The following is a 27528-nucleotide window of genomic DNA, read 5'->3' as shown; positions in this document are numbered from 1 at the left end:
AGATCCTCCTCACAAAGGAAGAGCCGCTCTCACGTGCGCTCATCCGTCAATCAGTCGCGCGCGTCATGCAGATCACTCACAGGTGATATCTATTAGGTTACCTAGTATTGTGCAATCGCGTTTGTTTGCGGACCATCCACCGGGTTCTTCCCTGTGAGAGATATTTTTTCCTGTGGCGGTTTTGGCGAGCTGCAGTCAGCTTTGCAGATGCTATGTGTGAGCAGTAAGCATGGCGGAAAATCATCTGGAGTACGGCTACCTCGAGGGCGAGTCCATCGGAGAGCAATTCACAGAGGACCCGGTGAGCATGGGCTGTTATTGTGTTAGCGGTGAACAAAAGAGGGGTTTGACCACGTTTATTTGTTTGCATGTGCGCTAAGTCGGTGCAGTGCAATAAATGAAGCTCGTCACGCTAGGCAAACAAGCGCAAACGCAGTGTCGTATTCTAGGCTATCCCCGATAAACGTTATGTGAAGAACAGCAGTGAGCCACATCCAGGATAACCCGCAGAGTGAAATACTGGGCCAGTCAGGCGCATTGTGTGTCCGGGTTAAGTGTGGTTATATCTACGTTTTATGCTGCACTTCAAGCATACGATCCATTAGGTTATGTTGTTGCCCAGAAATCTCAACTTAATTTTAACATTTTTTTTTCCTAGGGAGATTAGTTCATTTTTCTGTAAATATGCAGTAGATATTGGGTGAATAGGAGACAAAAATTCAGTATCTTTACGTCACAGTATCCAGAAAGCACGCGAGAGCCTAGTTTCAGATCACAGTGAATCTGGAAAGGTTCCCAATTAAATTTAAACCAACAGGACTAAGATGATATGCCCACTAGCCTTCAGAAGATATCAATGTACCTTTTTATAAAGGTTCTCCAAGTCTCTAATCTTAGTCAATAGATGAACATAAAAAAAAAAACTAATTTTGTTTTAATAATGCTGTTGGAGAAAAGTCTGAGTTATACTACTAGCCCTAACAGATTCAAATGTTTCTGCACCCGTATAAAAGTTTTTCTTTAATTTGCCACCTATCGGTAGCTTCTGAGTGTGTTACTTTAATCCAAAGGGGCTTTAAGTTTTGATTTTTCATGCATGTGTCCCAGGAGCTGCTGGCCATCAAGGCCAGGGTCCAGGAGCTGGAGATGGAAGAAGAGTCAGAAAGACTGAAGGAGGAGGAGAGGTGTGACACAGTGGACATGCAGCTCCTGACCAGCAGCCCTCAGTCTGGTGAGACAGCTCACGCCTGACCTGCCAAGCGATGCTTTGTTGTACAGCTAAATACCAGTTATGGGTACAGGAAGTCTCAACATTGTATTTTAGCCAGGTGTGTAGCATTGCAGCCTCCAGGCAGGTGAGGAAACCACACTCTTCTCCATCTGGCCAACACCTGGGATGCTTCACAGTAGTTTCAAGTGTTGTGCCTCATCACTGCCCAATGAGACGAAGCAGTGAGCCCCAGAGAACCAGAAGTGTCCTCCTTGCTGCCTGTGGCTATTTTCTGCCTCTGTGCGTCTCCTCATTCCTGTCTCCCTCCCCCCATCCTCATTTTTGGTTCCTCTTCAGAACAGAGATGCAGTCAGAGAAAGCCAGACTCTGAGATGTGTATTGTCAAAGATGATAAAAGAAATGGGTGTGCTGGTGAATGTAATCATTGTTCATTTAGCCTAGTATGACTCCTTGTGTAGATGTTTGTCCTTGTATTGCGTGTGCAAAAGCAGCGCATGAAGTCTTTGTTTCCTCCACAGGACCTTTTTACAATATGACTCCCGAGGAGCGGATAGATGCAGACAACAGGTCGATCTATGTTGGAAATGTAAGGCATATTTCGTGGGGTTTTTTTTTTTTGGCTTTTGTTGTTGTTTTGGTCAAAGCTTTGATCTGACACTGAACAAATCTCAGGTAGACTATGGAGCCACTGCAGATGAGTTGGAGATCCACTTCAATGGCTGTGGTCCTGTCAACAGAGTTACCATCCTGTGTGACAGGTTCTCCGGCCATCCTAAGGGGTCAGTTCAATCTGTGCATAATTTTTTAATTTTTTTTTGCAACCTAGCATTGTTTGTTCATAGCATACAACAACATGCATGTTGACAGCCATGTTTAATTAGTGTTTTTGGTCTCTTGTGTCCTACTCCTCACAGCTTTGCTTACATTGAGTTTTCTGATCGAGACTCTGTACAGAGTGCCATTGGACTGCATGAGACGCTTTTTAGAGGAAGGGTCTTAAAGGTGAGGTGGACTACTACTCGACACGTTTGTTGTGCTCACAGCTTGGAGCACCAGGAGGGGGAATGATCTCAGATGGCAACACACTTAAATTTGTATTTTTTTTTTTTTTTTAATTTAGCAATTTACACTATGTTCTTGACTGTTATCAGACTTTTAAAATCTCCAAGTAACAAGAACTTCTGGGGGGAGAGAGTTTCTAATTAGGGCTGCAGAGAAAGCTTTTGTCTTTAATTTTAGAAATCTTATCTTCAGTGACTTTTAAGATTGAATCCAATTAGGTGAAGGATGTTTGATTTGCTTAGAAGAAAGATATGGGCTGGACAATGAAAATTAGATTTTAACTGGTTAAGACTAGGAAATAAGATTTGGCCTTGTGTATTGTATGTAACCCAGATTACTGTTTGGAAGTGAAGACGGAACACCAGCAGCCTTGAATGTGACTAAAGTGCATGCCTTAAACGAGTATGTGTGTTTAACTTAATCAGTCCTAACCGATAATGAAGGCATCCTTCGCCTTCCAGGTAATGCCCAAGAGGACTAACATGCCAGGCATCAGCACCACTGACAGGGGAGGGCACAGAGGCGCCCACTCCAGAGGCAGAGGCCGTGGCTACCGTCCCCCCCGATACCATAACAACTCTCGAGGCCGGTTCCGGTACCAGTCGAACAGGCCGCAGCATCAAACACCCCACCCGTACTACGGAGGAGCTCCGGTGGGGAAAAGACAGTGGGGACACATGGACTACCATGAGCAGACATCTAAACGTTACCCATGTCTGCTTCTTATCACACCGCCATCAGAGGAGTTGGGGGCAGGGTCGAGTGGACAGCACTATCCTCAGCAGCGCTAGCTCTACCCACAGCATACATGAAGATGGAGGATAAAAGTGACAGAAGTAATTTTAAACAAATGCTTTCATGCATTATCAAGTTGAGTATTAGAGGTGCATAAATGACCACAGTGATGTAGGTGAGATGTGCATAAGTCAGAGGTGTTGCTTTATAAACTTATGTTGCCGTGAATGCATGGGACAATCCTCCAAAATGTTATGCAGTTGCATCTGTTTTTACAAATTGACACGAATGTTTTGTGTTGCTGCCTGCAATGTAGTGTTTTCCCCTTATGGTATAACTTAAGTTCTTTGCTATGTATGTGAATAAATAAAATGATCTGGTGTTCCACTTGTAGTAAAATAACACACAGTGATGTCCAACACTTAATTTTTATTGCAGTTGCGCATTTCAAAATCAAAGAAATGAGTAAATAAAAGGGCGTTATGTACAATAGATGGTCAGCAGATGGGGTAAAAAAGACATCAGGCAGTTTGCACCATCATTCCAGAAACTATCCCATCGAAGGTCCTGGAGGATCATTGATTGTTGGTTAAACAGGGTTTAAATAAATGGGGTCAAATTCTTTCAATGTAAGAATATACTCACTTGGACTGAATGGTGTCCCCAGGATTGTGGAACGGGTTACACATTACGTCAGTAAATGAGTTGTGTAATTTCCTGAACATCTGGAAACAAAAGAATTGTCAAAAAGTTCAGTCATGAAGAGATGAAATGCTGAAGGAGTGCTGGGGCAGCTGTGTGCACCTCATAAATATCGGTTTCCATATTTTGTTTGGAATGTGAGGATTTAAAAAAAAAAAAAAAAACTAAGAAGTCTGCCACACGATGTATTCATATATGAATGTCATTTAACAACTGAGCTGAGGCAAACAGGCCAAGATGCTTGAATACAGACGACATAGTTAAATGATTCTACCTATTCAGGATCAGTGAACACATGTAGACACCTGACAAATTCAACTTACACTTCTTATTTCATTATCCCGCAATGACGTATTTGATGAGTCCACAACAATTACAAATTTCACTTTGGAGTTGGTCACATACCCGTATCTAATTTACAAGTCAAGGATACTTGTGGTTTTTTCTTCAGGAAACATTGAGACCAAACATTTCAACTGAGACAACTTATGATTTTGTAGAGTAATAAAAGAAGGACTGGCAATATGAAAGGGAAAAAAGGGGCTGAGGTATGGCAAATTACACACAAACTGGACTGAAAATCAGCAACAATAAGTCTTACGGCGCAAGTTTTGGTTTAAATTGTCAAGATGTTCAGATGAAGTTAGGAGAGAGCTGGAACAGTGAGTGTCTACAGCCATCTGTAAAACACAGTGGAGGCTCTGTCATAGTTTGGGGCTGCATTTCAGTCAGTGATGTTGGGGATCTTGTCAAAATTGATGGAATTATGAATGCAGAAAAAGACCAACAGATTTTGATCCACAATGCAATGGAGAGAGTCTGATTAGCAACAGCTTCATTTTTCAACATGTCAATGATCCCAAACACACTGCCAGTGCAAAAAAGCATATCTGAATAGAAAAAAACACACAATGGAATGCTGTCAGTCATGGATTGGCCTCCCCAGAGCCCAGACCTTAAAATTATTGAAGCAGTGTGGGATCATCTTGACAGATAACAGAGCAAAAAGCAGCCAACGTCCAAAGAAAAGCTTTGAATGTCCTTCAGGAAGCCTGGAGAACTATTTCTGAAGACTACTTAAAGAAATGAGAAGGCGGCTGCCTAAGACAGTTCAGGCTGTGTTGAAGAATAAATGTGGTCATACCAAATACTGACTTTCAAGCTTGTTAGAGCTGTAAAAACTCTGTTTTTGCCTCATATACTGCATTTCTGCACTCGTTTCCCATTTTCCTATCAAAAAGACATTTGCACAGTACTGTATACCGCGAAGAGTAATGGTCTATTTATATTTGTATCCCCCTAATGTAACAAGATCATTAGTCTTAGGTGAGATCATAGTCTAACCATAGTGAAAGAAACTTGAGTTAATCAAGAGTACTTGGAGAAGAGAATGGATGGATGGATGGATGGATGGATGGAGAAGTACTTGGACCACTGTAACAGCCTAAATCAATGAAATTACTCTGAAAATAAAGGATACACTTTATAGTCTTCTGTTGGGTAGAGCAGACCCAGGTACAGCTCTCTCTGGTCTCCCAAGGCTTTGCCCACAGCTGAGATTTTCTCTTCCACCACATCTAGAGAGGTGTGCACTGTGTAGTGAAACTTCAGCTCATTTTGAGTGGGAACGCTGCGGATATACAGCGGATAGTTCTGGGGAAAAAATACATTAAAAATGTATACAAGCACAAAAAAAAAAAAAAAACGCGTTAAAGTCATCACCTTTGTTTCACTTGCTCAGGAAAGATGTAGAAACTGTAACCACAGGCAGCCTATGTTACTCAGTGCTAATGTTTGACGTTAGCTATGTTGGTGCATTTGAACCTGCTGGCCCTTACAGCATTCAGACAAAGCTCACATGTGCTTACAGATGTCTATAAGAATCAGGCAAATCTATAAAACAGAAGACAAAGATCAGACCTGTGACATAGAACCGCAATCATTACCTCTTTCGCGATCACAGCTATGCACACCGCCATGTTAGTGTTCATCCTGTCAGCCGTCAGATGATGTCACGTGAAACGTTGCGTTCAGACACTGCCGGTAAAGCAGGGGTAGAAAAGATCCCCCCTTTTGAATGCCTGTTTTTATGTATTATTTATATACCATGTGTTTAAATTTTGGTTATATAATGTTTAGATCGTAATATTTTAATTTATAAACAAAGTATTATTTTGCGACATTATCCGTGTTTTATTTATCCGATTATTTTGAAATTTCAGCTCTAGAATACCACATTTATCGACAGTCCTTGAATGCAGCACCCATCAAGGAGCAAATTTTTGTTTATTTAATAATATTATATGAAGCTACTGCATTCATATATGAACAAAATTAAAATAAACAAAGCTACAGTGATTTAATTGAAATGTAAATCAACTCTAGTAAAGATCTTAAGACGTTTGCGTTTTCCGGTATGCGCAAATGCTGCGCTGTAAACTTGCACGAAGGCAAACAAACCACTTCCTCGAAGCTGAACGCTCATATGACTTCAGCACAGGAGTGTGAAGGATGCGTGCTCTAACTCTAATAACTTTCCTTGGAGCACTATGTCGTTCCTTAACAGAAAATATATCATACACTTCATCGCCAAACATTATCATCATGCTCATGGATGACGTGAGTTTTTTCCCCTTTCTGTCTCTCTTGTTTTGTATGTTTACCTACAGTTTGACTTCACCACCTCATCAGCGCTATAAGCAGCAAGTGCTGAAAGCGAAAGGCTGAGCTGCGCATTTGTTTTTAAATCTCATATTTTATTTGTGCTCCTTCTGTGCTGGTTGCAGATGTTATTAATGCAACTTTTCCTTCGCCTTTGCTTCTTGTAAACAGCTGGCTTAAGTGTAATCTAAATTTGACTGCATGTGTATGGAGTGAGTAATAAATTTCTCTCTGCTGTTCAGATGGGCTGGGGGGACTTGGGGGTGTTCGGCCAGCCCTCTAAAGAGACCCCAAATTTGGATGCCATGGCAGCTGAAGGCATGCTTCTTCCAAACTTCTACACCGGCAGCCCACTCTGCTCCCCTTGTGAGTCAGCAGGAAATGCAACACTGAACTTTAACTAAGGGTTTTAGTTTTAATTGGTGCTTTCATCTCTGTCTCTACTTGATCAATTGTGCATTTTTAAAATTTTGAAAGAACAGCTGATTTACAGTTTGAAAGTATAAATTTATCACAGAATACTTATTTGCTAAAATATTATGAAGTATTAAAGATATTGTGCAAAACAGAGTATTTCACAATAAGGCAGAAGTCATTGCAACATCACCAATTTGTTAATTTTAATCTTTCAAAAATTTCAAAAATTTTATACCACTCATTAGGCCACATGATTGAGCTGAATATGGTTAGCATGGTTAATATTGATTGAAAGATGATGTTGCAGAAAACAATTTCTCAAGAAGCTGATGTACACAACATGCCAGAGACACCATTTTTTTTAATGGCTACAGAATTTGTTTAAGAGTTTAACCAAAATACTGGCTGGACACTAGACCATTTATAATGTCAATGTGTGTGTGTCATTGCAATCAGGACACATTTCACTCTATTTGTGCGTCAGTAAACTAGAATGCATACATAACTTTCTTAATGACATTGCCTTTTTTTTCCACAGCTCGAGCTGCGCTTCTCACTGGGAGGCTGCCCATCAGAAATGGTTTCTACACCACTAACGCACATGCCAGAAACGGTAATGTCTCCATACAGGGTTCCTTAGCAGTGTATAATAGTATGTGTTTTAAGTTTTAGTAATGTAAAGGTTTGGAAACACGTGAAAAATAAATGAGAGTATTAAAATGTGTCTGTTGTCAGAGTATTTACCCCTCTTCTTTTATTCAAAATCTTAAATTCTGAATTTAGAAAAATAAATTGATAATACAAGCAAGATGTTTTTTTTGTCGTCTTTAGAGCAGCAAGCCAGCACGTCTAAAGTGCTTACAACTGTGTGACAGTGGGCATGACAGAGCAAGCTTGATGTGATTAAGCAAGTCATAAATGCCATATACCACTGAATGCACACTCTTACACAATGCTGCCAATACACCAGTACCTCAAAAAAACTCTGTCGCTGGTGGCTTACAACTGTAATTACTGTGAATGTTTGTACTCAGATAAGACTTATTTAATTTATACATAGCATCACAAATAACCACATGACAGGCTTGTCAATTAATAAATAATAATAAAGTTATATTACTGCCACGGACTTGTGTTTTTTAGCACCATGAAGTGACTGTATATAGCCTAAATCCTCAAATCCAGGCCTCGAGGGCCGGTGTCCTGCAGGTTTTACATGTGTCCCTGATCCAACACACCTGAATCAAGTGGCTGAATTACCTCTTCAGTATGCAGTCAAGTTCTCCAGAGTCCTGCTAATCACTTCTATATTTGACTCAGGTGTGTTGAAGCAGAGACACATCTAAAAATTGCAGGACACTGGCCCTCGAGGCCTGGATTTGAGAATCCCTGGCCTAAATAAAACTGAATTATTTGACAGTGGGGACCCAATTTTCATAAAACAATCATGCCATAAATATATTATTAAAAATCAATATCTTTTCATTTCTACCTTTGATAAGGTAATTCAAAAACTTTGCATTATACAAAACATTAAACTGCTCTACTCCTCCTGTCTGCTTGGTGACATGCTTTTGAAATGCCTGATCATGAACCTTCAGGCCTGCATCCATACTGATGCAGTAGCTTATAGCTGGGTTAGCCTTTGCTCATGTCGTTTGCCTAAACACCTTGCAGGGCTGATTAATTGAATACCGATAAAAGGCTCGGTTGCTGAAGGTGTCTAAGTGCACCCTCTCCATTAATTTAAATGTACGTTGTCCTGTAATTCCTAGTCTACAAATGTACATTGTACATTGTGCAATTGTGGTCTTCCAATAATGTGGTTGAAATGTTTAAAGAATACCTGAGCCCTTTATCTGCATGTGATTATTCGGGCCTGGGATGGGAGGACTATAACTCATGTCTGTGTAGTTTCTCAGTCATCCAGGTCATATTAGTCTCTGTAGCTTGAAAAAGGGCAACTGGACTTCTTTAAGTTTGTTGAAGACGTTTCACCTCTCATCCCAAAGGCTTCTTCAGTTCTCAAACCAAAAGGTGGTGAGACCCAGGTATTGAAACCCCAGTGGGCGCAGTCCCCTGGAGGTGGTTGTGACCCACTATTGTTCATGTGCATAATCACATGCGCCAAGGTGTGAAAGGAGGCGTGGGTCATTACAATCCGTGGTTTTGAGTGAAACCAATCAGGGACTTCGCCCCATTCTATCAAGTGACCTATTGAGGTCACCTAAACAAAGGTGTGAATGAGACAGCATTGTAAGCGGGGAAAGTTGGTGACATAATCCACCTCCTCTGTTCAGTGATGGTTGTTCACAGTGGGCATAGGTGGCTTTTTTTACTCCTCTTTCAAACCATCTCTCTTCCTGGTCCAAAATGTGAACATTGGCATCCTCGAACAAGTGCCCTTTCTCCCTTAGATGCAGATGTACAGCTGAGTCTTGTCCTGTCGAAGTGGCTTATGCATTTTGTGCCAATCATTTGTGAAGAGGCGGTTTGGTTTCTCCAATGTAGAGGTCTGAGCACTCTTCACTGCACTGGACAGCATACACTGCGTTGCTTATCTTGTGTTTGGGGGTTTTGTCCTCGGGATGGACCAGTTTTTGCCTTAGAGTGTGACTAGGTTTGAAATATACTGGGATGTCATGCTTGGAGAAAATTCTTCTGAACATTGGCAACTTCTCTTTCAAGGATGAGACGAATGTAACTCATATGACCTTGTACAAGCAAAGTGTCAACAGAGAGGTTGCATCTAATGAGGCCGACCCCAAAAGTGCACAGGCTTAGGCTTAGGTTACCGTCTGGCAGTAACAGCAGATCACTCTGGAGCACCGGGGTAAAGCACCGGCTGGCTGGTGCAGCACCAGCAAATGGCGCAATCTGGGAGCGACGTACCATTCGCTGCTTTTACCAAGCGGCATACAGACGGTCTGGCTGTTTCAGCGTCGACATTGGCCACTTTCAGTGAATAGCTGGCAGTTGCAGCATTGGCATATTCCGCAACTCTAGAAGCGGCATGCCATTGGCCACTTTTGGATTGCGGTGCTGCTGGAGCCGCCCCATGCTCATCACACTTTATTTATTTAAAGATGGCCAGACACAGTGGCCAAAATGCTCAACTTCAGGCTTCAAAACAGGAGTCCAAAAATGCAAAGATGTCATGAGGGCTGTATCCATCTTTTAAATACAGTCTATGGTCTGATATTTTAAAAAAAAGCTTAAGTTGTTTAAATTTTTTCTCTAATTCATTTGGGTCTTATTTACAGTATAAGTGTAAATAAGAATAAGTGTGTGGGTGGGGGGTTATCATAATATACCATAATATAATATAGATTCTACAGTTAGGCAGCACTTGTACTTCACTTTCTCTTGTGCAGAGATGATGTTGTTCTTCACTGTTGCTGACTGTTGTAGCACTGCAGCTTGAATAATGCACTGAACTTATTTGGTGTTAAACCCCGCCAAGTTCACTACAACAACCCTATCTTGAGCTACAGTCCTCAACAGCATACACTGTCAGAGTGTAATAATAATAATAATAAGAGGAAGAAGAAGGCAAAAATGAAGAAGAAGAAATGCATTATTCATCCCCAGTTGGGAAATGACTGCAGCCAAAACATGAAAAACAATGTAGCTCAATAAAATAGATACAATATCATAGAACAAAATAGCTCAAAAGGGCAGAAAAAATACACTAAAAGTGAAGCCTATTTAAGTAGAAAATTAAAAAAGGGGGAGCTGAGTAAATGAAAATCTACCATAAGAAGCTAAAATAGATGCCAGTATTGCAAATGAATTCTTGCTGATTTCTCATTGTCCCTTAAATTTTTATCTTTTTTTTTTTTTTTGCAGCATACACACCACAGGAGATAGTAGGAGGTATTTCCAAGGATGAGATTTTGTTACCCCCAGATGCTGAAGACAAAGGGCTATGTCAGCAAAATAGTTGGCAAGTGGTGAGCTCTTTATCTTTCTCCAGGTTTAGTCTCTGTGATCAGTGGTGGAGTATCGAAGCTCGTCTTGTAACAAAATGTCATTTCTGTGCAGCTAGGATGAAGACAACGTCTTCCTGATATCACCATTACGCTTTGTTGGTCATTAAAGCAGATGTACAGTGACACAAAATATCCTAATGCCGTGTTTCATTTTATGTTTTAAGCCTTTGCAGTTTGCACATGCATTTGCATACTGTGTTGTGAAGAACTGAAAGTATTAGCAGCCCCAAAAAAACTGTGTTGTGCCTTTCGAAAAAAAAGTGTGTATCACAACAGGAATATATGATTTGTAGTCGGAGTCTAAGTGTAAACATACAAAAATATATGGGTTGATCGTTCAGTTACACAGATCTTACAGTGAGTGCACTTTATTTGTCACTACAGGCATTTGGGCCACAGACCGCAGTATCTTCCTCTAAAGAATGGTTTTGATGAATGGTTTGGTTCACCAAACTGCCACTTTGGCCCTTATAACAACAGCATCAGACCCAACATGCCTGTCTACAACAACTCTGAGATGCTTGGCAGGTAATTTCACACACATCCAGCAAGGCTGAAAATCTATATACAAATCTCCTTCCCCATGACTCAGTGGAATAGTTTGGCTGTCTGCTCCTTAGGATGAGTTGAGTGTTGCCCCCCACCCCCCCCGCTTCCTTCTTTGTACCAGCTGTGCTTGTGTATTCCATTTTCCGCCCATTTGTTTTCCCCAAAACAGCCATATGTGTATTCAGGGTCATTGGAACTGGCAGCCGGGCGTGTTTTTCGCTTAGCTGTGGGTTTAATCAGCACCGCATACCTGGGCCCTGGACAGAAGTACACACACACATAGGCACATATACGCAGAGACGCACACACGCCCTCAAGAGACGGCAGGTTGCGTTGGCTGTGTGCGAGGACACCTGGAGGAAGTGAAGCGTAAGAAAGAGATGCCTGTCACTGCTTCTCTGTTCGCTGCGCCACGCTTCAGCAGCACCTCATAACAGTTCCCTCTGCTCAGCTTCGCTGAGACTTCCCAAATATGTCTTTCACCAAAATTTCCTGCAAATACTCTCAATAGAAGGGAAATTTACTCCTGTTGTCCTAATCACACAGTCTACAATAGTTTGAGTCAGTTTAGAGGCAGACTGAAAGCCCTGATGACACAATCAGGTTATTGGTAAATCATTTTAATATGTAGTTGAACAAACAGAAAAGAAATGACTTGGGATGGGATGGATGAAGGTGCTGTCAATGAAGTGTGTCCGTCCATAATTTTTTTTCAGATACTATGAAGAGTTTAAGATTGACAGAAAGACTGGAGAGTCAAATCTCACGCAAATCTACTTGATGGTAAGTGAAGGCTCACCTGTTGTCTCCATCTCAGTGGGGCATACTCCTATCAGGTACCCTGCGATAGACTAGCAATCTGTCCAGGGTGGAACCCCGCCTTTTGCACTGTGACAGCTGGGAGGACGGTGGCCTGGATGGATGAATGAACTGAATAGACAAAAATTTTAATGCCCACCATAATACAGAATTTTCTTTGGCTCACTTAAACAAAAAAGCATTAAAAAGACACATAATTGATAATAAATAATGAATACAGGTAAAGCCTGATTTTGGCCTTTGATAATTAGTGATTTCACCAGCATAAGTAGATTATTGACTCTTTTGCACACTTGCACTGATTACCTCTGTTACGTCAGGTCTTGCATTGATCTCTGAACGGGATCAAAAGCAGCATGCAGAGACACACTTTAAAGCTAATTTTTGCACGTCCTAAGACTTTAATCTGTAGCAAAGTTTTTGTGAACATGAAGCAAAAAATCAGACTTGATTTTGTACCTGTTCAATTTTGTTTGGCTAACACCAGACATACAGACACACCCTGTAAAAAAAAAATGCCTGTGTGCAAAATGATTATCTGTTTTTGTACTAAAAAAATATTTTTAAAAAATTGGATAGACACCTTATATCTCTATAAGGTTCTTGTTAAAAGTGTTGCATTGTACTGAGAGATGTTCTGCAATATCTAGTTTGCTTTTATTGAAATCAACGGACCAGACAAAATGTTGGAAACTCCTCAGTATAGCAATACCTAAGAAGGATGATGAGTTGAATCAACATCTCTCTAAAACAGTTTAAACAAAAACTGAACTTCATTATCTCTTCTTGATTGAAGGACCATTTGTCACCTTAACTGCAATACTGTGAAAAAAGTCTTCTGGCTTTTGTATTTATAGTGTAATGACATTTTCTTCCACCTCCCAACTCTACAGGAGGGTCTTGACTTCATATTTCGTCAGACTAAAGCTCAGCAGCCCTTCTTCCTCTACTGGGCACCCGATGCCACTCACTCCCCTGTCTATGCCTCTAAACGCTTCTTAGGGAAGAGCCAGCGAGGCCGGTACAGTTTATCCTGCTCACTCTTCTACTGGTGCAAATTCAAACTTATGCAAAAGGTTATAAATGATTGTATCAAGGTGAATGATGTGATCTGCCTGTGTGCTGTAGTTATGGCGATGCAGTCATGGAGCTGGACTACAGCATCGGTCAGATCTTGAACTCGCTGCGGATTCTGGGTATCGACAGTAATACCTTTGTCTTCTTCACCTCAGACAACGGAGCAGCTCTTATGTCTGGCCCCAATGAAAGTAGGCAATTAATTCACAAACTAAGTGCTTTTTTGTGAAAGTCTGACTCGCTTTTCTGTCTCGTGTGTGTGATGTGATACGCTGATACGTGCATTTCTGTGGTTTTGACTCCTCAGGTGGCAGCAATGGGCCCTTTCTCTGTGGGAAGGAGACCACCTTTGAGGGGGGAATGAGGGAACCTGCCATTGCTTGGTGGCCTGGACACATCAAAGAGGGCTCAGTAAGAATACCCCAGTCATTAAAGCTTTTACCAAATAAAGCCTCAAAAAAAGCAAAAGAATAAATCTAACACATGTTCTCTAGAGACCAGTCTAATCTTAGTCCAAGGACCCAGCGGCAGGTTTATTATTCTCTGCATTGTTGCTCCCTGATTTTCTGCCTATCAGATTGTACTGGGAACCGAAAAGCTGTAGCAAGTTATACATAAAGGAAAAATTATTTAACTTCTTCTCTCTTTCAAACAATCATTGCTTTTTGTTTATGTGTCTTTTAGCTATTTACATATGCACAATTTGATCCACTGACACCAATTAATCTTGACTATGTCCAACTTCTGTCAAGCAGAGCTGAACTCCAGAAAGCCAAACTGTGTGATTTTGGCCACAAAGCATGTGGGAGCTTTTTTCTACTGTTCCCTAAAATATTTCTGGTTGGAATTAATGCCCCAACTCTTTCTTTTTCTTTTTTTTCCCCTCCCATTCCCCAATTTAACCCCCCACCCACACCGTGATCCCCTAAGCCTGTGCGTTCTGCAAATGACTTTTAATTGTATTAGGGGCAGCTGTGACACGGGGCTGTGACGCAGAGGGATTTTGTGGAGGAGCAAGCGGAGGCTGCAGTCTGCAGTAAGCCTTGCCCCTGGCTCATCTCACAGGGTTGTGTTTTGGCCTGATAGCACAGCAGAGTAGCGAGGGAGAGGGGGATTGGGAGCGTCTTAAGCGGCTAATCTGTTTGTGTGTTTGCTGAGGTTGGATTGAGCCGTAATGAGGACTTCAGTATCTGAATATGCCAGGCGCTCAGGATAAAGGAACAGGAGGGGTGGAGGGGGCCGGGTTGGAGGGAAGGAAGCAAGGAAGAAGTAAAAGAGGTGGCTGGTGTAGAAAAGAGAAAAGGAGGAAGAGTGCTAAAGATTGCAGCACTGCCACACTGCCAGGATGGTTTTAGTGTTTGCAAGGCTTTGCTGCACCTGTGCCATGTTATAATTGACCAGTGTATTCTGTATGCATGTGCAAGGGTACAGAATACACACACACAAACATTATATATATATATATATATATATATATATATATATATATATATATATATATATATATATATATATATATATATATATATATATATATATATGTATAGTTGTAGTTTGGCTTTGAGTAAAAAGGAGTCTGTAGATCCCTCAGTGCAACTATCCAGGGATGTGATGACAAGGCTATTGTGTTGAAGTTACTGTACTCTGTGGCTCTGGATTAATCACTTTGTGTTATTTGGGAGGGAGGGAGGATAACAGATACAAGGTTGTCCCCTCTCTTTATTTTATGGTCTTTTCAAAACTCTGGTGATTGATGCTTTGAAAAGTCTGTAAAACCTCTGAACAAAATGCTGGAGACAAATTACTGAGCTTGCAAGCCTTTGTTAAATGGGATTTCATCGGGTTTATTATACTGACTCAACGCAGATGTATCTCTACAATGTCAAGATCAGGGGAAAAGTTTTGGGAGCAATGTGGAATTGGAAATGGAAAGGCTATTTTATTATATTAGACTGTACTGCCTCATTAATTACTGATAAGTAACATACAATACCAGAATTTTATTCACCAACGGTGGAGCCCAGGCTTCTTGGAAGGACTTGTAGTAAAATTACCTGCACAGCAGCCCATATTTTAATTCAGATAACCACATTAAAAGTGCTCCAGAAGGCATCAACACTAAAATCACAGTCAAGGGGTCCGGTTCAGTGACTTGAATTAGTGGAGGTTAAACCCAGCAGACAGATAGCAGCCTGGTTGGCTGTAGATAGTGCATAACTTGAGGCCTTAATACAAGTTAAATAGGTGAGTTAAGAAAAATTCATTCTCTGTACAGGTATGACAAGTGGGCACCACTGGGCAAGTTAGCTATAACAACCTTGACACTTTTTTTTTTTTGTATCGGCTTGTGCACATATTTAATTTAGCTCTAAAGTTAGAAATGTTAACGTGGTGGTCCATAGGGATTTTCTCGCTTTAAGGACTAGCCACTAGAGGATCTGCAGGTTTTGGCATTTCTGCTTTGTTTTTTGTTTTTTTTAGCTTGGTATTTCCATGTCTATTAACAGAAATAAAGCCTATATGTGGATGAATATGAGTGATGAATCAATTTAATTGATCCGAGTGTGAATACAGGTGATTGTCTTTGATTGGTCAGTTTACTGTGTGCCCCGGAGGATAGAAAGAGATGTTCTGGAATCAAGGAGCACGGGTGCTCTGAAGCAGATGCAGATTCAGCACTCTCCCGGTGCCTGAGGGCGGGTGAGTGGCTGCACGGTGGCTATAGGAACAGAGATTGGGAGGTGGGTGGGCTGACAGGGCCACAACATTGTTGAGCATCACAATCCCTTTTGGAGGGTTATCAGGCTGCAGACACACTGGCAGAGTGGCAGAGACGAGGATAGAAGCACTGCCTCCTCCGATAACCAACATCACTGCTTACAATGTAGAGAGAAATGAGAGAAAGAGAGAATGTGACATTAATAGGGAGTGAAGAGGGGGACAAAAGAGAAGAGAACAAAGGCTGATTTAAAAAAAAAAAATCAGCATAGACTGCAAAAGAGAGCAGAGCTAATAAAGGGAGGAAATAAAGGATGGCAATTCGTGAGATAAATTCCTCTGTCAGAGCAGTCTGAGTTTTAAACTTTTGGTTTTTGGAGATGCAAGTTATTACCAACTAAATGTCAATGCTGCTTCTCCTCTTGTCCTTTTGTCCTGTCTTCTTTAATGGTCTGTGTGTGTCTGTGTTAGGGGGACTTAAAAAATGAAAAATGAAATAAAGGACTAAATCTCTCAGTGTTTGTGTGTGTGTGTGTGTGAGAGAGAAAGGGTGTCTGGATGTGCAGATAGATCATGGAGTGCATTGCAGAACCTTTTCTGTGGCTAGTTCTGTGGATACAGAAGAAAAGGGGAATTCATTTCAGTGCTTAGGAGCTTGTGTGTACGCCTGTATGTGTGCTGGCTGCCGATAGGAGCACAGCGGCACATGGCGGTGCAGCTGCAGAGGCCTGATAGCGCTATCTGATTGTGAGCGTGCCGTCTCCCTCTAAGGCTCGCTCAGGAGAGAATGGAACGGAAGATCAAGGATGACAGCGAAAAAATGGCATTTTATCTGAAAATAGTTCAAAGTTTATAAATAAAATAAAGCTTTTCACTGGGACTGGGAGAATGAGATAAAACACCAGCTTGCTTCAGCTTCAGCCACCTTCTCGCCCATGTCTTGTCCTCTCCTCTCCTCTCCTCTCCTCTCCTCTCCTCTCCTCTCCTCTCCTCTCCTCTCCTCTCCTCTCCTCTCCTCTCCTCTCCTCTCCTCTCCTCTCCTCTTTTTTTTTTTTGCTCCTCCTTTTTCCCCTCCCAAAACTCATTTAGAAAGAGAGGCATTTTGGAGTTTTAATAATAAACCTGCATGCAGAGATTAGAGAGGCGACTGTAGAAATGCATCTTTTTCTGCATGTGTACACACAACCACACATGGAGGGAATGGTTATCATGACTGTGCATTGTTGGCACTCATTCTTGATTTCAAGGAGTTCAGTCATCAAGTGGTAAATTTCAGAACCTGTGGAAGATACAAACATTAGATCATAAAACACATAGATCTAGCAGTGTGTGCATGTCTGTGTGTATGGTCCATGCACAAACATGCTTTTCTGTGAATTCAGACTGACAGGATGAATGTGAAATATCTTATTTTACGAGACCTGTTTATTCTCTTCCCCCTTATACAGGTGACTTTCCAGCTGGCCAATGTCATGGACCTATTCACCACCAGTCTGGTTCTGGCAGGCATCAGCCCTCCTGATGACCGTACTCTAGATGGACTGGACTTAACACCAGTTTTGTTCAACCGCCCCCACACACTCAAAAACAGGTGAGCACACTCACCCAGTTTGCTATACATTTGTGGCCTTTGAGGCCAAAGGTGCTCTATTGGACTGAGATCTCCATGTGCCATGTGATTGGCTGATTAAATATTTGAATTAACAAACAGATCACAACGAAATATTGTACAGAGATTTTTTTTCTTTGAAATTGTGGTGATCCCATAACTTTTCCCTTTTGTGCCATTACTGGGTCATTTTCATGTGTCGGATTCTTAATTTTGACCATTTACTGACATTCACAACACTGTGAGGGATTTTGAGAGCTCATGTTTATTTTCTGAAGTGTGAAAAAAAAAAAATGCAGGAATGCGTAGTAATCAGTCAGAGTGGACATTAAATGTAAGCACGCCAAGGCAATCTGATGTAAATATATGCAGGTTGAAGCAAATCTGAGCATTATTTCTGCCTCTTCTCACCATCATCAGGCCGATATTTTATTACCGTGGGAATGAACTGATGGCTGTGAGGCTCGGACAATACAAGGCACACTACTGGACCTGGAGCAACTCGTGGGCGGAGCTTAAAAAGGTAAGATTCCCTTTGAACAATTCAACTCTGTTCCTTAGTTCTTGATTTGCACTGCTACGTCCTCCTCCTTTGTCTCTCCTAATCGCACTCAAACACACAAACACTTTGGCTGTTGCTGGTGTTATCTCGAGAGTGGCTCATCAGTTGACTGCTGTGTACATCAGTGTAATGAATATTAATGAAGAGCCCCCACATAAGCGAATGTACATCATTCATCAACCAGATGACTTGTTTGTTCAAACTCCAGTGGAAATATCCCCCCCCTCCATTTACATATCGTCATTACCTGCTTGTTCTCTTGGCATCATAGCGTTCAGGCGTAATTACATCAACTCAGTGCGGATTAAAAAATATCAACAGAAATGTGAAATCTGGCAACTGAGATGCAGAAATATTCTGTGTTTTTCCTCACTTGCTCTAGCCCATCTATAAAAACATGTCCTCCTGTCCTCCCTCCATGGCTATGCCTTTCCTGTGATCCAGTTTGTTTTATGCCCCATCGGTTGCTTAAATTGCTCTCTCCTTCAGGGCCACTGAATCAATAGTAGCCTCCTTTATCAACCCATGTGAACTGAAGTGGAACTTCACAAATAATGGCGTCTGATTGCCTGTGAGTTGCCTATCGATTGGTGTGTGTGTGTGTGTGTGTGTGTGTGTGTGTGTGTGTGTGTGTGTGTGTGTGTGTGTGTGTGTGTGTGTGTGTGTGTGTGTGCGTGCGTGCGTGTACATGGGAGAGAGAAAAAAAAGGATGAACAAAACATGCACATACATGTTTGCTTCTCCGTACAGATGTGTGTGCCGTGCGTACTTTACTGAGCGACTGTTGAGTTCCTACAAGACAAACTTAAATCCCTGACGTGCCTTGTGTCATTATGGTTGGATACTAAATTTGTTTCTTCTTGTGTAGCCCACATTTCCTTTTCATAAATCTGCTTTAAAATTAATATTTTGCTTTCTTTGAAATACACTGATAATTGATCATTCCTACTAATATCATGCTGACCCTAAAACCAATGTATAGATTAAAGATTAAACCGTCTCATGATAGTAATACACAATGGCATCCACTCTTTACTGAAATGCAACTTAGGTATTCCTGCTTTCTCCTCAGCTTTGGTAATGCGCTGCAGAACAATTAGGCTTTTTTTGTTGTTGTTGCACTTTGCTGAAAAATAAACAAGGGAAGATGTTCTTCTTTAAAGAATGAAATTACAGGTTAATAGCTGGGCGACGTGTTGCTCTGTCCTGGCTGAGTCCAAACAGCTCAGCCATGAGGAAAATGAGAAATTTCACAGGCTTAAATGCTTCTCATCAAACTCTTTTGAGGCAGCGTATTGATGTTAATATTGTGAAACATAGTTTGTTGTGACTGCGTCTCCACTGTATCATTTTAACCTCGTTGAATACTTCGTACGGCGATGAATGAAAGCTGAAAAAGGAACTTGTTTTGAAGACACTCGTACTGTGATGCGTCTTGCTTGGCATCAGTTCCAATGAAGAAATTGACAAGAATTAGACTGTGCCGTAGCTGGTGTAGTCTAGACTTGAATTAGATAGGAATGTATGACATTAACACATTAGTACATTTTAGGTCCTTTTGGACCAGTTAGCTTTTATGGAGTATTCAACATTTATAGAAAAGTTATTAGTAAAAGTAGGTATTCATAAATGGAAGAATGAAAACACACATGTTGCTGATGTCCAAATATTTCCAACAATGTTCAAAGCCAGAGGATTCTGTAATACTCTTCAGTATACAGTGAACCTGTCACATCCACTTTACACCCTCCTGCTGCTATTAAGATGGAGCAAATTTATAAACTCTATAAGTTTGGTCATTTGGTATCACCAGCTGCAATGGCCACGCTGTTAATATTAGTCAAATATCCAATGTGAAACAGAACATTTTTAAACATTGCTTCAAAAATTCAGCCCCAGTCTACATAAAGTGATCCAGTCAAATTATACATTTGTTCCCCATCCCCAACAAATATTGCCTTTCCAAAATCCTTGCTCCCACCCCTGGATGCTCCTGCACTTTATCTTGTAATAAGGATGACTCTGCTCCAGTTTGAAAGCAGCCTTGCTGTATCCATAACGTTAATGTCATGTGCGATATGGAGTTCTTGCTGTAATATCTTGGCTACAAGAGAAAAAGTCAGAGAGATACACACACACACACACACAGCAGGCCTTGCTGCTCCTCTGGGATGACGAATTCCCCCCCCACCCCCCCCCCCCCCCCCCCCCCCCGTTTCCTTTTCTACATTTCTAAGCGGTTGACTTTAAAAGGCAGGACAAGTCTGGATCAGTGGAAGCTCTGCAGGGTGGGGGGTATCTATCTTCACTCTCTCTTTCTCTTTCTTCTATATGTATTTTGAGGTGCTCCGTTGAGCGATCTCAGAGGGGGGCAGCAACAGTGCCTTACAGATGAATGCTTTTTCAATATTAGTTGTGCTCATCAAAAAAAAGTGTGTATTTGTTTTGTGTGCGCGTGCGCTTATGTGTGTATTAAAGGAGGAGGCAGCTCTCCGGGGGGGGGGGGGGTTGGAGGAGTGAGTGTGACTCAATCAGGCTGCCAGGCTCCTGAGAAATGGAGTCAGGGAGCAGGAGCGAAGGCGTGGAGAGATGAAGAGGAGGCAGCAAAAGTCCTCTGTTTTGCAAGAAAGCCTTCATGGCGTACCAACAGGAGCACGCATAACACAGCAGATTGGAAGACAATATGCATATAAACCATACTACAGTGGGATTAAGCATTCAGTTCTGGGTAGCAGGTGGCTAGAAGCCGAAACCTAAACACTCTCATCTCTTCTGCAGTGCTTAGTGCAGTTTTTTAAAATTGTACATGATGAGGCACACACAAAAAAAATCCAGCTGAGGCATCTTTAACCATCAAACTTGAAGAGTAAGAGTAATTACATTACTGAGATCCTTATTTTCATTATGTCTTAAGTGTCATTTATGTGGTGCAATATGACCAAAAGCAAATATTATTTTTCTTCCTTACTTGCCGCACTGACCTCAAATATTGTGTTTAATTTTCTGTTCAGAAAAGCTGACAAACCTGGGTAGTTCTGCTATTGCGTGTCACAGATTCGTTGTCTACCGGCATAAGCGTGGGGGGGCAGTGGTCCTGCAGCTGCCATGGATTTCTGGCTGAGGATCGATTTGTGCTTTTATGAATTGATGCTTCAGCAGGCATGTAAACTGTGGACGAAATGTGGACAGAAGAAAAAAACAATGCCTCTCTGATCTCAAGGGTTCCTCTTGTTTGAAATGTTCATTTCAAAACACATTGAATCAATTCTTCGCGAAATGCTTTACCTGTAGCAAAGACCAGGATGAAGTCCCCCATCAGTCAGTGTGCTTAATAACCTGCATCATATGTTTTACAGGGTATAAACTTCTGTCCAGGTCAAGAGGTGCCAAATGTGACTACTCACACTCAGAAGGAGCACACACTCCAGCCAATCATTTTCCACCTGGGGCGGGATCCTGGAGAAAAGTTCCCACTCAGGTCAGTTCCCTGACAAGTTCAAATTTGCTTACAGGCGATGTCCAAGAAATGGACAGAGAGGGGCAGAAGAGAGGAAGACGGGTGAGGTATGGAGAAGAGGAGAATCAGCCAGGACAATGCTGGAAAAAAGGAAGAAAGCGGGGATGAGAATAAGAAGGTTGTTTGCCTGTGGTATTGAATGTGCTGCAAGATCAATGAAGATTTAGTGGCATGAAAAAAAAAAAAAAAAGGCGGATTGATCCACTCAGCCAGAGCACGCCTGATTACACCCTTCTCTTTGTGATTGCAAACAGCTCCTTAAAGATCACTATCGGGCCCTCAACCCTTTGGTACATCGCTGCGGGTTAAAATTGCAAGATAAATTGTTCAGGTCTAAATTGAGAGCTAGTTCTGTTTAATGTGTTTTGTGTGAATCTGCCTCCGCTCCAAGGAGAGTTAAGAATCACTGAGAGGATCGTGATGGTCGAGGATGCAAACAGCCAAGCTTGAACTATTACTAAATAAGGGTGCAAAGATAGATGAGCGCTGTCTTTTACTGTGCTGTGACAGTGCAGACGTTCAAATGTGAACAAGTAAGAAAAAAAAAATGACACAGTGACCAGCACATTAAGATAATCTCAAAATGCTTCCATGAGGGAAATCTTCTGTGGCTCTTCCTGTCATAAAGCCTCTGAGACTGACCTTTCCTTTCTGCCTTCTTCAGCTCTGCCGCTCATATTTTGCTCCAGCCTCATCTCCTCATTTGTTTCCTGCTTGCGCTCCTCTCTGTTCTGGAGCGAGATTGGATGATAAAACATTAATGCTGTTTTTTGTTTGCCCACCTTTTAGCCTTGCTATTCACTCAGAGAATTAAAAAAAAAAAAAAAAAGACAAAAAAATAATCAATATGCAGCCATGTGTTGTGCTGAGTGCTAGATGTACACACACACACACACACATACACACAAACCAAAACTGCCCATTTATTTTTATTTTTTTACTTCTGCAGAGATGGTCAGTGAGTTTGTCTCCAAGGTCACCTCCCCCTAACACCAAGCTGCATGACCTCTCCACTGTTCTTCTTCGACCCGGTTTAATCTTCACTATAAATTCCCCTTCTTCTCCAAACTTGTTTTCCCTTGTTGCACCTTCTCTCCTCCACCTACTGCTATGCATCTCATCTCACTTGTCGCCACTCAGCTGCTGTCCCTCTGCATCCACTGGGACTGTGCTCCTCCATCCCAGTTAAACACGTGTGCGTGTGTGCGTGTGTGCGTGTGTGCGTGTGTGTGTGTGTGTGTGTGTGTGTGTGTGTGTGTACACAAATGTGTATGTATGTGTTTTGTCCGTGTGCTCTCAGGTCCCCCAGCTGGACTGGCTGCTTGGTCATCATTAATCTCTGTCAGCACCTAAAGAGCCACTTAAGATGATGTAGGGCCTGTCTGAGCACATACCTTCACTACTGTCGCAGACTGTGATGTAGCAAAGAGCACACACATGTACACAGTCCCCGTTCCTGCACAGTTACAAGAAAACTGTGTTTTAGAATAAAACCATTATGCAGTTTGGGAAGATTTTTTTTTAATGATTTTCTTTCTTTTCTTTTCTTTTTGTTTTTGTTTTTTAGCTTCTAGTTGTTTCCCTTTTGTTTTGTGAGAGCAAAAAAAAAAGAAGCCTTGCTGCCATTGTAAATGAATGTGGACCTAGACTGGATGACAGGGTCTGTGTTGGTGGTCCTTCTGTTCAGGATGAAACACAGACCCAACCAGGTTTGCATCAGTCTAACTCAATGACGTTTAGCTACACTGGACTTACAAAGCCTCTTTCTGCCTCCCGCGTTACCCTTCATCTCTGTGACCTAATGCCCCGAGATTAACACATCCTACTTCCTCACCACCTACATCAGCTTTTTCTCCCCAGAGGCCCCGGGTCGTCCGTGGTGTAAGCCCCAGCCCTAACACTGCAGGCAGCCTTGCTCAGTCTGGCCTCATCTGCTGCCTGCCACCATGCTCTCGTGTCCCCAATCAATAGTCCCTCACTGAAGTGCTCAATTTCCACCGGGGTGGAGAAGATGGTGGAGGGGAGGGTTAGGCAGGACAGATGTATTTGATTGTCTCCTCAATTCCCCCACCTTCTGCTACTGTGTGGTTGTTTGTGTGTATGTGTTCCAGCAATAGTGTTATGAATCAGTAATCAGAGCGGTGACACACCTGAGCTATGCCCCCATCCCCCTTGGGTGCCATACATTATAAATCAAAAGACTCCATTTGCATACAGCCTGCTTATTATTCCAGATTTTGCCTCTACACTAGTAAGCTAAGGGTTATAATCATGATAATGAGCTGTGCTGACTGTGGGCTTTTCATTATTTGTTTGTAGAGGGGGGTATAAACAAATGATATTATTAGTTTTTGATTTAGAGGTTCTGCACTGTAAGATTTTTAGTGCATAGACAAAACAATGGCAAACTTTGCGTCTCATGCAACTTTCTCGTATGCTGTGCTTTGCTTGCACGCTCGTACAGAGAAATTGAATACTTACAGCAGCCTGATAAATCTCCCTTACATTTACTTCTATTAAGCTGCTTCATCACTTATCGCAAAATGAATCGCAACAATCAGGAGCGGGCACAGATAGGAGGGGAATGAAATATCCCTCTTGCTGATCGAGATCGAGCAAAAGCAGAATTTGCGATTTCAGATAGCTGAAGCAATTTAATCTGAATGTCGGATGTTTAACACAGCAGAGTAATCTGGTTTTTCCCTATCAGTTGGGGTCACACAATGCACAGATAGCTCGCTTATGACAAATGCGGCGCACGAGGAGAGAGACTAATTGCAGTGAGCACTACCAGTCAAGTAATTGCAGGAGGAAGTAAAGAGTGAGTATCAAGGAAAGGAGCAGGTGCTGGCTGATGGAGGAAGCCTTTCTGCCCTGTGGGAGATCTAAGAGGGAGGGTAGGTGTGAGCTGGACAGGGCCTGGGGTTATTACTCTAATTGACACTTCACCTCACACACATGCACATGTTCCCCAGGGGCCAATCAGAGCATTGCATTTGCAGTGGAGGGAGGATGGAAGGCTGGCACAGGTGCTGCCTGCGAGTGTATCAGGGGTGTAATTGCACTGCTGATATTTGTCTATCCCTGTGTCACGCCACCAGACGCCCACTCCCCCAACACACACACAGGCACACACAGAGCCCATTAACCCTACAGGTCCTATTGAGAGCAGCGTTCCTTTGAAAGCCTTCAGGGCCCCTGTGTTTTACACTCTGAATATAATAATGCACAGAGGTGCTCGGGCTCACTGGTGTCCAACAACAGTAATTGAGAGACAGGGGATGTGATGGGGGTTACATGGTTCACTCTGCTGAGCGTGCCTTCCCAAAGGGTGAAAGAGTGGACATGCCTGTGTTTGTTTATGTGTTTAGGTTTTTGTTTTTGTTTTTGAAAGCTGCAGCTCGTCCCCACACTCATATAATGAGTAACGCTCGTGGGCCACAGTCATGTTTTGTCACTAGATACGTGGACAGAAAGGCAACAATATGGGTGATCTCTACTGCATGTATTTGTTAGGCTGTTAAATTATAAGTAAGGCGAACAAAAAACAGCCTTGATTTTCCCATACGTAGTAATATACGTCCAGAGCTGTAAGTGTTGGAGTGCATGTTTATGACAACTGGATCCAGTCAGGATTAACTGTTCACATCACTGTTGTAAAACATAGTAAATATTTTAAATTCTGTTTTTTTTTTTTTGCAACATTTTGCTGAAAATAAGGAGATTTCTAGATCATGTAATTGATTAGTCAAATATATTGTGCAGTTGTTTTGATAATCAATCATTTCAAGTTCAAAATCTTCTCACGTGTTAGTATTTATCACATTTCTCTGTCGTGCATCAGTGTACATGAACGATGTTTGGAGTTTTGGAGTTTTTATTGACTAAAATATTTGTCATTTACTCGAAAGTGCTCAGCAGATGATACCCGATTGACTGTGTGTGGTGTCTGTTGTGTTGGCAGTGTTCTCACTAAGGAATACCAGGATGCCCTGAGCAGGATCTCTGCAGTTGTGAAGGAGCATAAAGAGACTCTGGTGCCTGGCATGCCCCAGCTCAACATGTGTGACATGGCAGTGATGGTGAGACACATAATATAACTAAATATATATTTCAGTGTCACGATTAAGGTCAGTCATGATGCTATAAAACCAACTATTGGATCAGCTGCACTTTTCACCTGTATACGTCACATAAATTAATATGTAAGGGACAATGATAAACTCTTCAAGGGCTAAAATTTGGTGAAAGTCTCTGAATATAGGGGCTAAAATAGAGAGGGCTTCTGACCTTGCTCTTAAGCAAATTTACTGTAGCTTTTATTTTCTTATTTGTGTGCTAACTTGCTCCACGATGTGTATCCGATTTAATGGAGTCCTCACCTTCAGTCTGGACCTTTTTCTTTCAGTGTTATTGTAAAGAAATTATTTAAAAGCAGCCGTGGCTTTGTCTCCCAAGCACCCAAAGCTGAACAACACTGCTGTGTTTATTTGTGGCGTGGCACTGCCCCCTGGTGGCCATTAAAATAAGCACACTGTGCTGTGGCTCAATGCCTGTGTCATGTCGAGCCATCTACACGTCCTGTTGCTGTCTTAACAGAAGTGACTGTTATATTTTTTAAATGCTTAAAAGACTCCTCGTTCTTGTGCCTTTTCATTCCTCTCTATTTATTTATTCTATCATGTGGTTAAAAACATATAAGGTTTATTGCAAAACATTGCTGGGAACAAGCGCAGTGCACAACATAGTAAGTGATATGACCACTGAACTGGTAATTTTATGAATTTATGAATAAATGTGATACAAACCTTTGAAACATGAAAGCATAAAGCTTTAATGTTTTATGATGCCACTTCAGTATTTGAAAAATATATCTTATGCATGTTTTTTATTGAAAAAATAATTACTTTTCCAGCAAATTAAGCCTGTTTTTGATGAGAAATCTTATACTTGATGGAATAATATGTATTCACAGTTTAACACCAGACAAAGGAAACAACTCTTAATAGGAACCACGTGTAAATGATCTAAAGAGCACATGACAGGAAACTGTGGCCCCCTAATAGCCAAAGGGCAGGTCATAAATCTCATCTGCTGTTTTCAGCTGAGTGAACATCAGTTAAAACTTTACAAATCAGCAATACACCCTGATGTAAATCACTCATATATCTGATACCTTCATTTTGTTGTACTTATGTGAGGACCCCTCTGTTTCGTAGAACTGGGCCCCCGCTGGCTGCGAGAAGTTGGGAAAGTGTCTGAAACCACCCACGTCTGAACCCTGGAAGTGCAACTGGCCACACTGAGATCAAAAGTACTGCACTAGACACCAAGATGAGGAAGTAAAACATGAAGATGTGCCATGCCATAGAATAATGCACGACCTCAGTATTTAAAGGGATATATTTTTCAAGACTTTGTGTTTTTGTACAGTCTTAAAGAAAAGCAGATTCGACCAAACCAGGGAAATATGTTTGTAAACTGTGATTACTTTTATAAGGCAAGTTATTTCTACTGTACATCTGTGTGTTTTAATGAGTCACTTCAAGTTCAACTTGTTATGGAATTGAAAAAAAGACAGATTTTATGGGTGGTTCATTGGTTTTAAAAAAAATTAAAAAGACTGATTTGGGAACTGTATTGAGTGAAGCCATTATTAAATGCTGCTCAGATGCAGGAATCCAAGGTAAACATTTGCAATGCAAGTGCATAATTCTACTGGGAGGCCTTGTGTCCTGGCATTTATGTGAATGCACACCGCAACCTGATGGCAGTCTCCCATATCAGTGCAGCCACACTGGTGGGATACACCAGAACAAGCTCAGTCCACCCTGCAACCCAAAGCAATGCTGGTGTCACCGTTCCGGGCCTCACAGG

At 41.7% G+C, this 27528-nt stretch overlaps 3 protein-coding genes across 3 annotated transcripts; 2 read left to right on the top strand and 1 right to left on the bottom strand.

Annotated features, from left to right (window-relative positions):
- The first annotated feature begins 9 nt into the window (after positions 1–9).
- On the top strand, positions 10–3341 carry pabpn1l (PABPN1 like, cytoplasmic). Its single transcript, XM_030721176.1, has 6 exons — positions 10–301; positions 1108–1231; positions 1750–1817; positions 1904–2010; positions 2146–2233; positions 2755–3341. Exons 1-6 carry the CDS (start codon positions 230–232, stop codon positions 3082–3084), a joined length of 789 nt encoding a protein of 262 aa, XP_030577036.1. The 5' UTR covers positions 10–229; the 3' UTR covers positions 3085–3341.
- Positions 3342–3442: 101 nt separating this feature from the next.
- Positions 3443–5762, bottom strand: trappc2l (trafficking protein particle complex subunit 2L). Its single transcript, XM_030721188.1, has 5 exons — positions 5677–5762; positions 5211–5383; positions 4054–4141; positions 3674–3753; positions 3443–3595 (listed from the first exon to the last, which is right to left on the bottom strand). Exons 1-5 carry the CDS (start codon positions 5719–5721, stop codon positions 3550–3552), a joined length of 432 nt encoding a protein of 143 aa, XP_030577048.1. The 5' UTR covers positions 5722–5762; the 3' UTR covers positions 3443–3549.
- Positions 5763–6204: 442 nt separating this feature from the next.
- On the top strand, positions 6205–27283 carry galns (galactosamine (N-acetyl)-6-sulfatase). The gene is given in 15 exon segments (XM_030724381.1): positions 6205–6349; positions 6634–6757; positions 7347–7421; positions 10658–10710; positions 10712–10761; positions 11185–11328; positions 12066–12132; positions 13062–13189; positions 13297–13436; positions 13553–13656; positions 17412–17554; positions 17993–18095; positions 21491–21612; positions 25616–25733; positions 26871–27283. Coding segments are annotated over 15 exon segments (1566 nt in total). The 5' UTR covers positions 6205–6241; the 3' UTR covers positions 26958–27283.
- Positions 27284–27528: the final 245 nt, after the last annotated feature.

This window comes from Archocentrus centrarchus, chromosome 3 (assembly GCF_007364275.1).
Source record: "Archocentrus centrarchus isolate MPI-CPG fArcCen1 chromosome 3, fArcCen1, whole genome shotgun sequence".
Taxonomy (NCBI): Eukaryota; Metazoa; Chordata; class Actinopteri; order Cichliformes; family Cichlidae; genus Archocentrus; species Archocentrus centrarchus.
The sequence above is the reverse complement of the archived record's forward strand: the minus strand, read 5'-3'. Positions and strand labels throughout refer to the sequence as shown.

What these genes read in the sequence shown, in the direction of transcription:
- pabpn1l (XM_030721176.1), top strand. Translation starts at nt 230, where the DNA reads ATGGCGGAAAATCATCTGGAGTACGGCTACCTCGAGGGCGAGTCCATC. An exon ending in TTCTCCGGCCATCCTAAGGG is followed by an intron (nt 2,011 to 2,145) that starts GTCAGTTCAATC and finishes TACTCCTCACAG; the next exon opens with CTTTGCTTACATTGAGTTTT. An exon ending in TTAGAGGAAGGGTCTTAAAG is followed by an intron (nt 2,234 to 2,754) that starts GTGAGGTGGACT and finishes TTCGCCTTCCAG; the next exon opens with GTAATGCCCAAGAGGACTAA.
- trappc2l (XM_030721188.1), bottom strand. Translation starts at nt 5,721, where the DNA reads ATGAACACTAACATGGCGGTGTGCATAGCTGTGATCGCGAAAGAG. An exon ending in TAGCTGTGATCGCGAAAGAG is followed by an intron (nt 5,384 to 5,676) that starts GTAATGATTGCG and finishes TTTTTTCCCCAG; the next exon opens with AACTATCCGCTGTATATCCG. An exon ending in CCAACAGAAGACTATAAAGT is followed by an intron (nt 4,142 to 5,210) that starts GTATCCTTTATT and finishes CTTGTAAATTAG; the next exon opens with ATACGGGTATGTGACCAACT.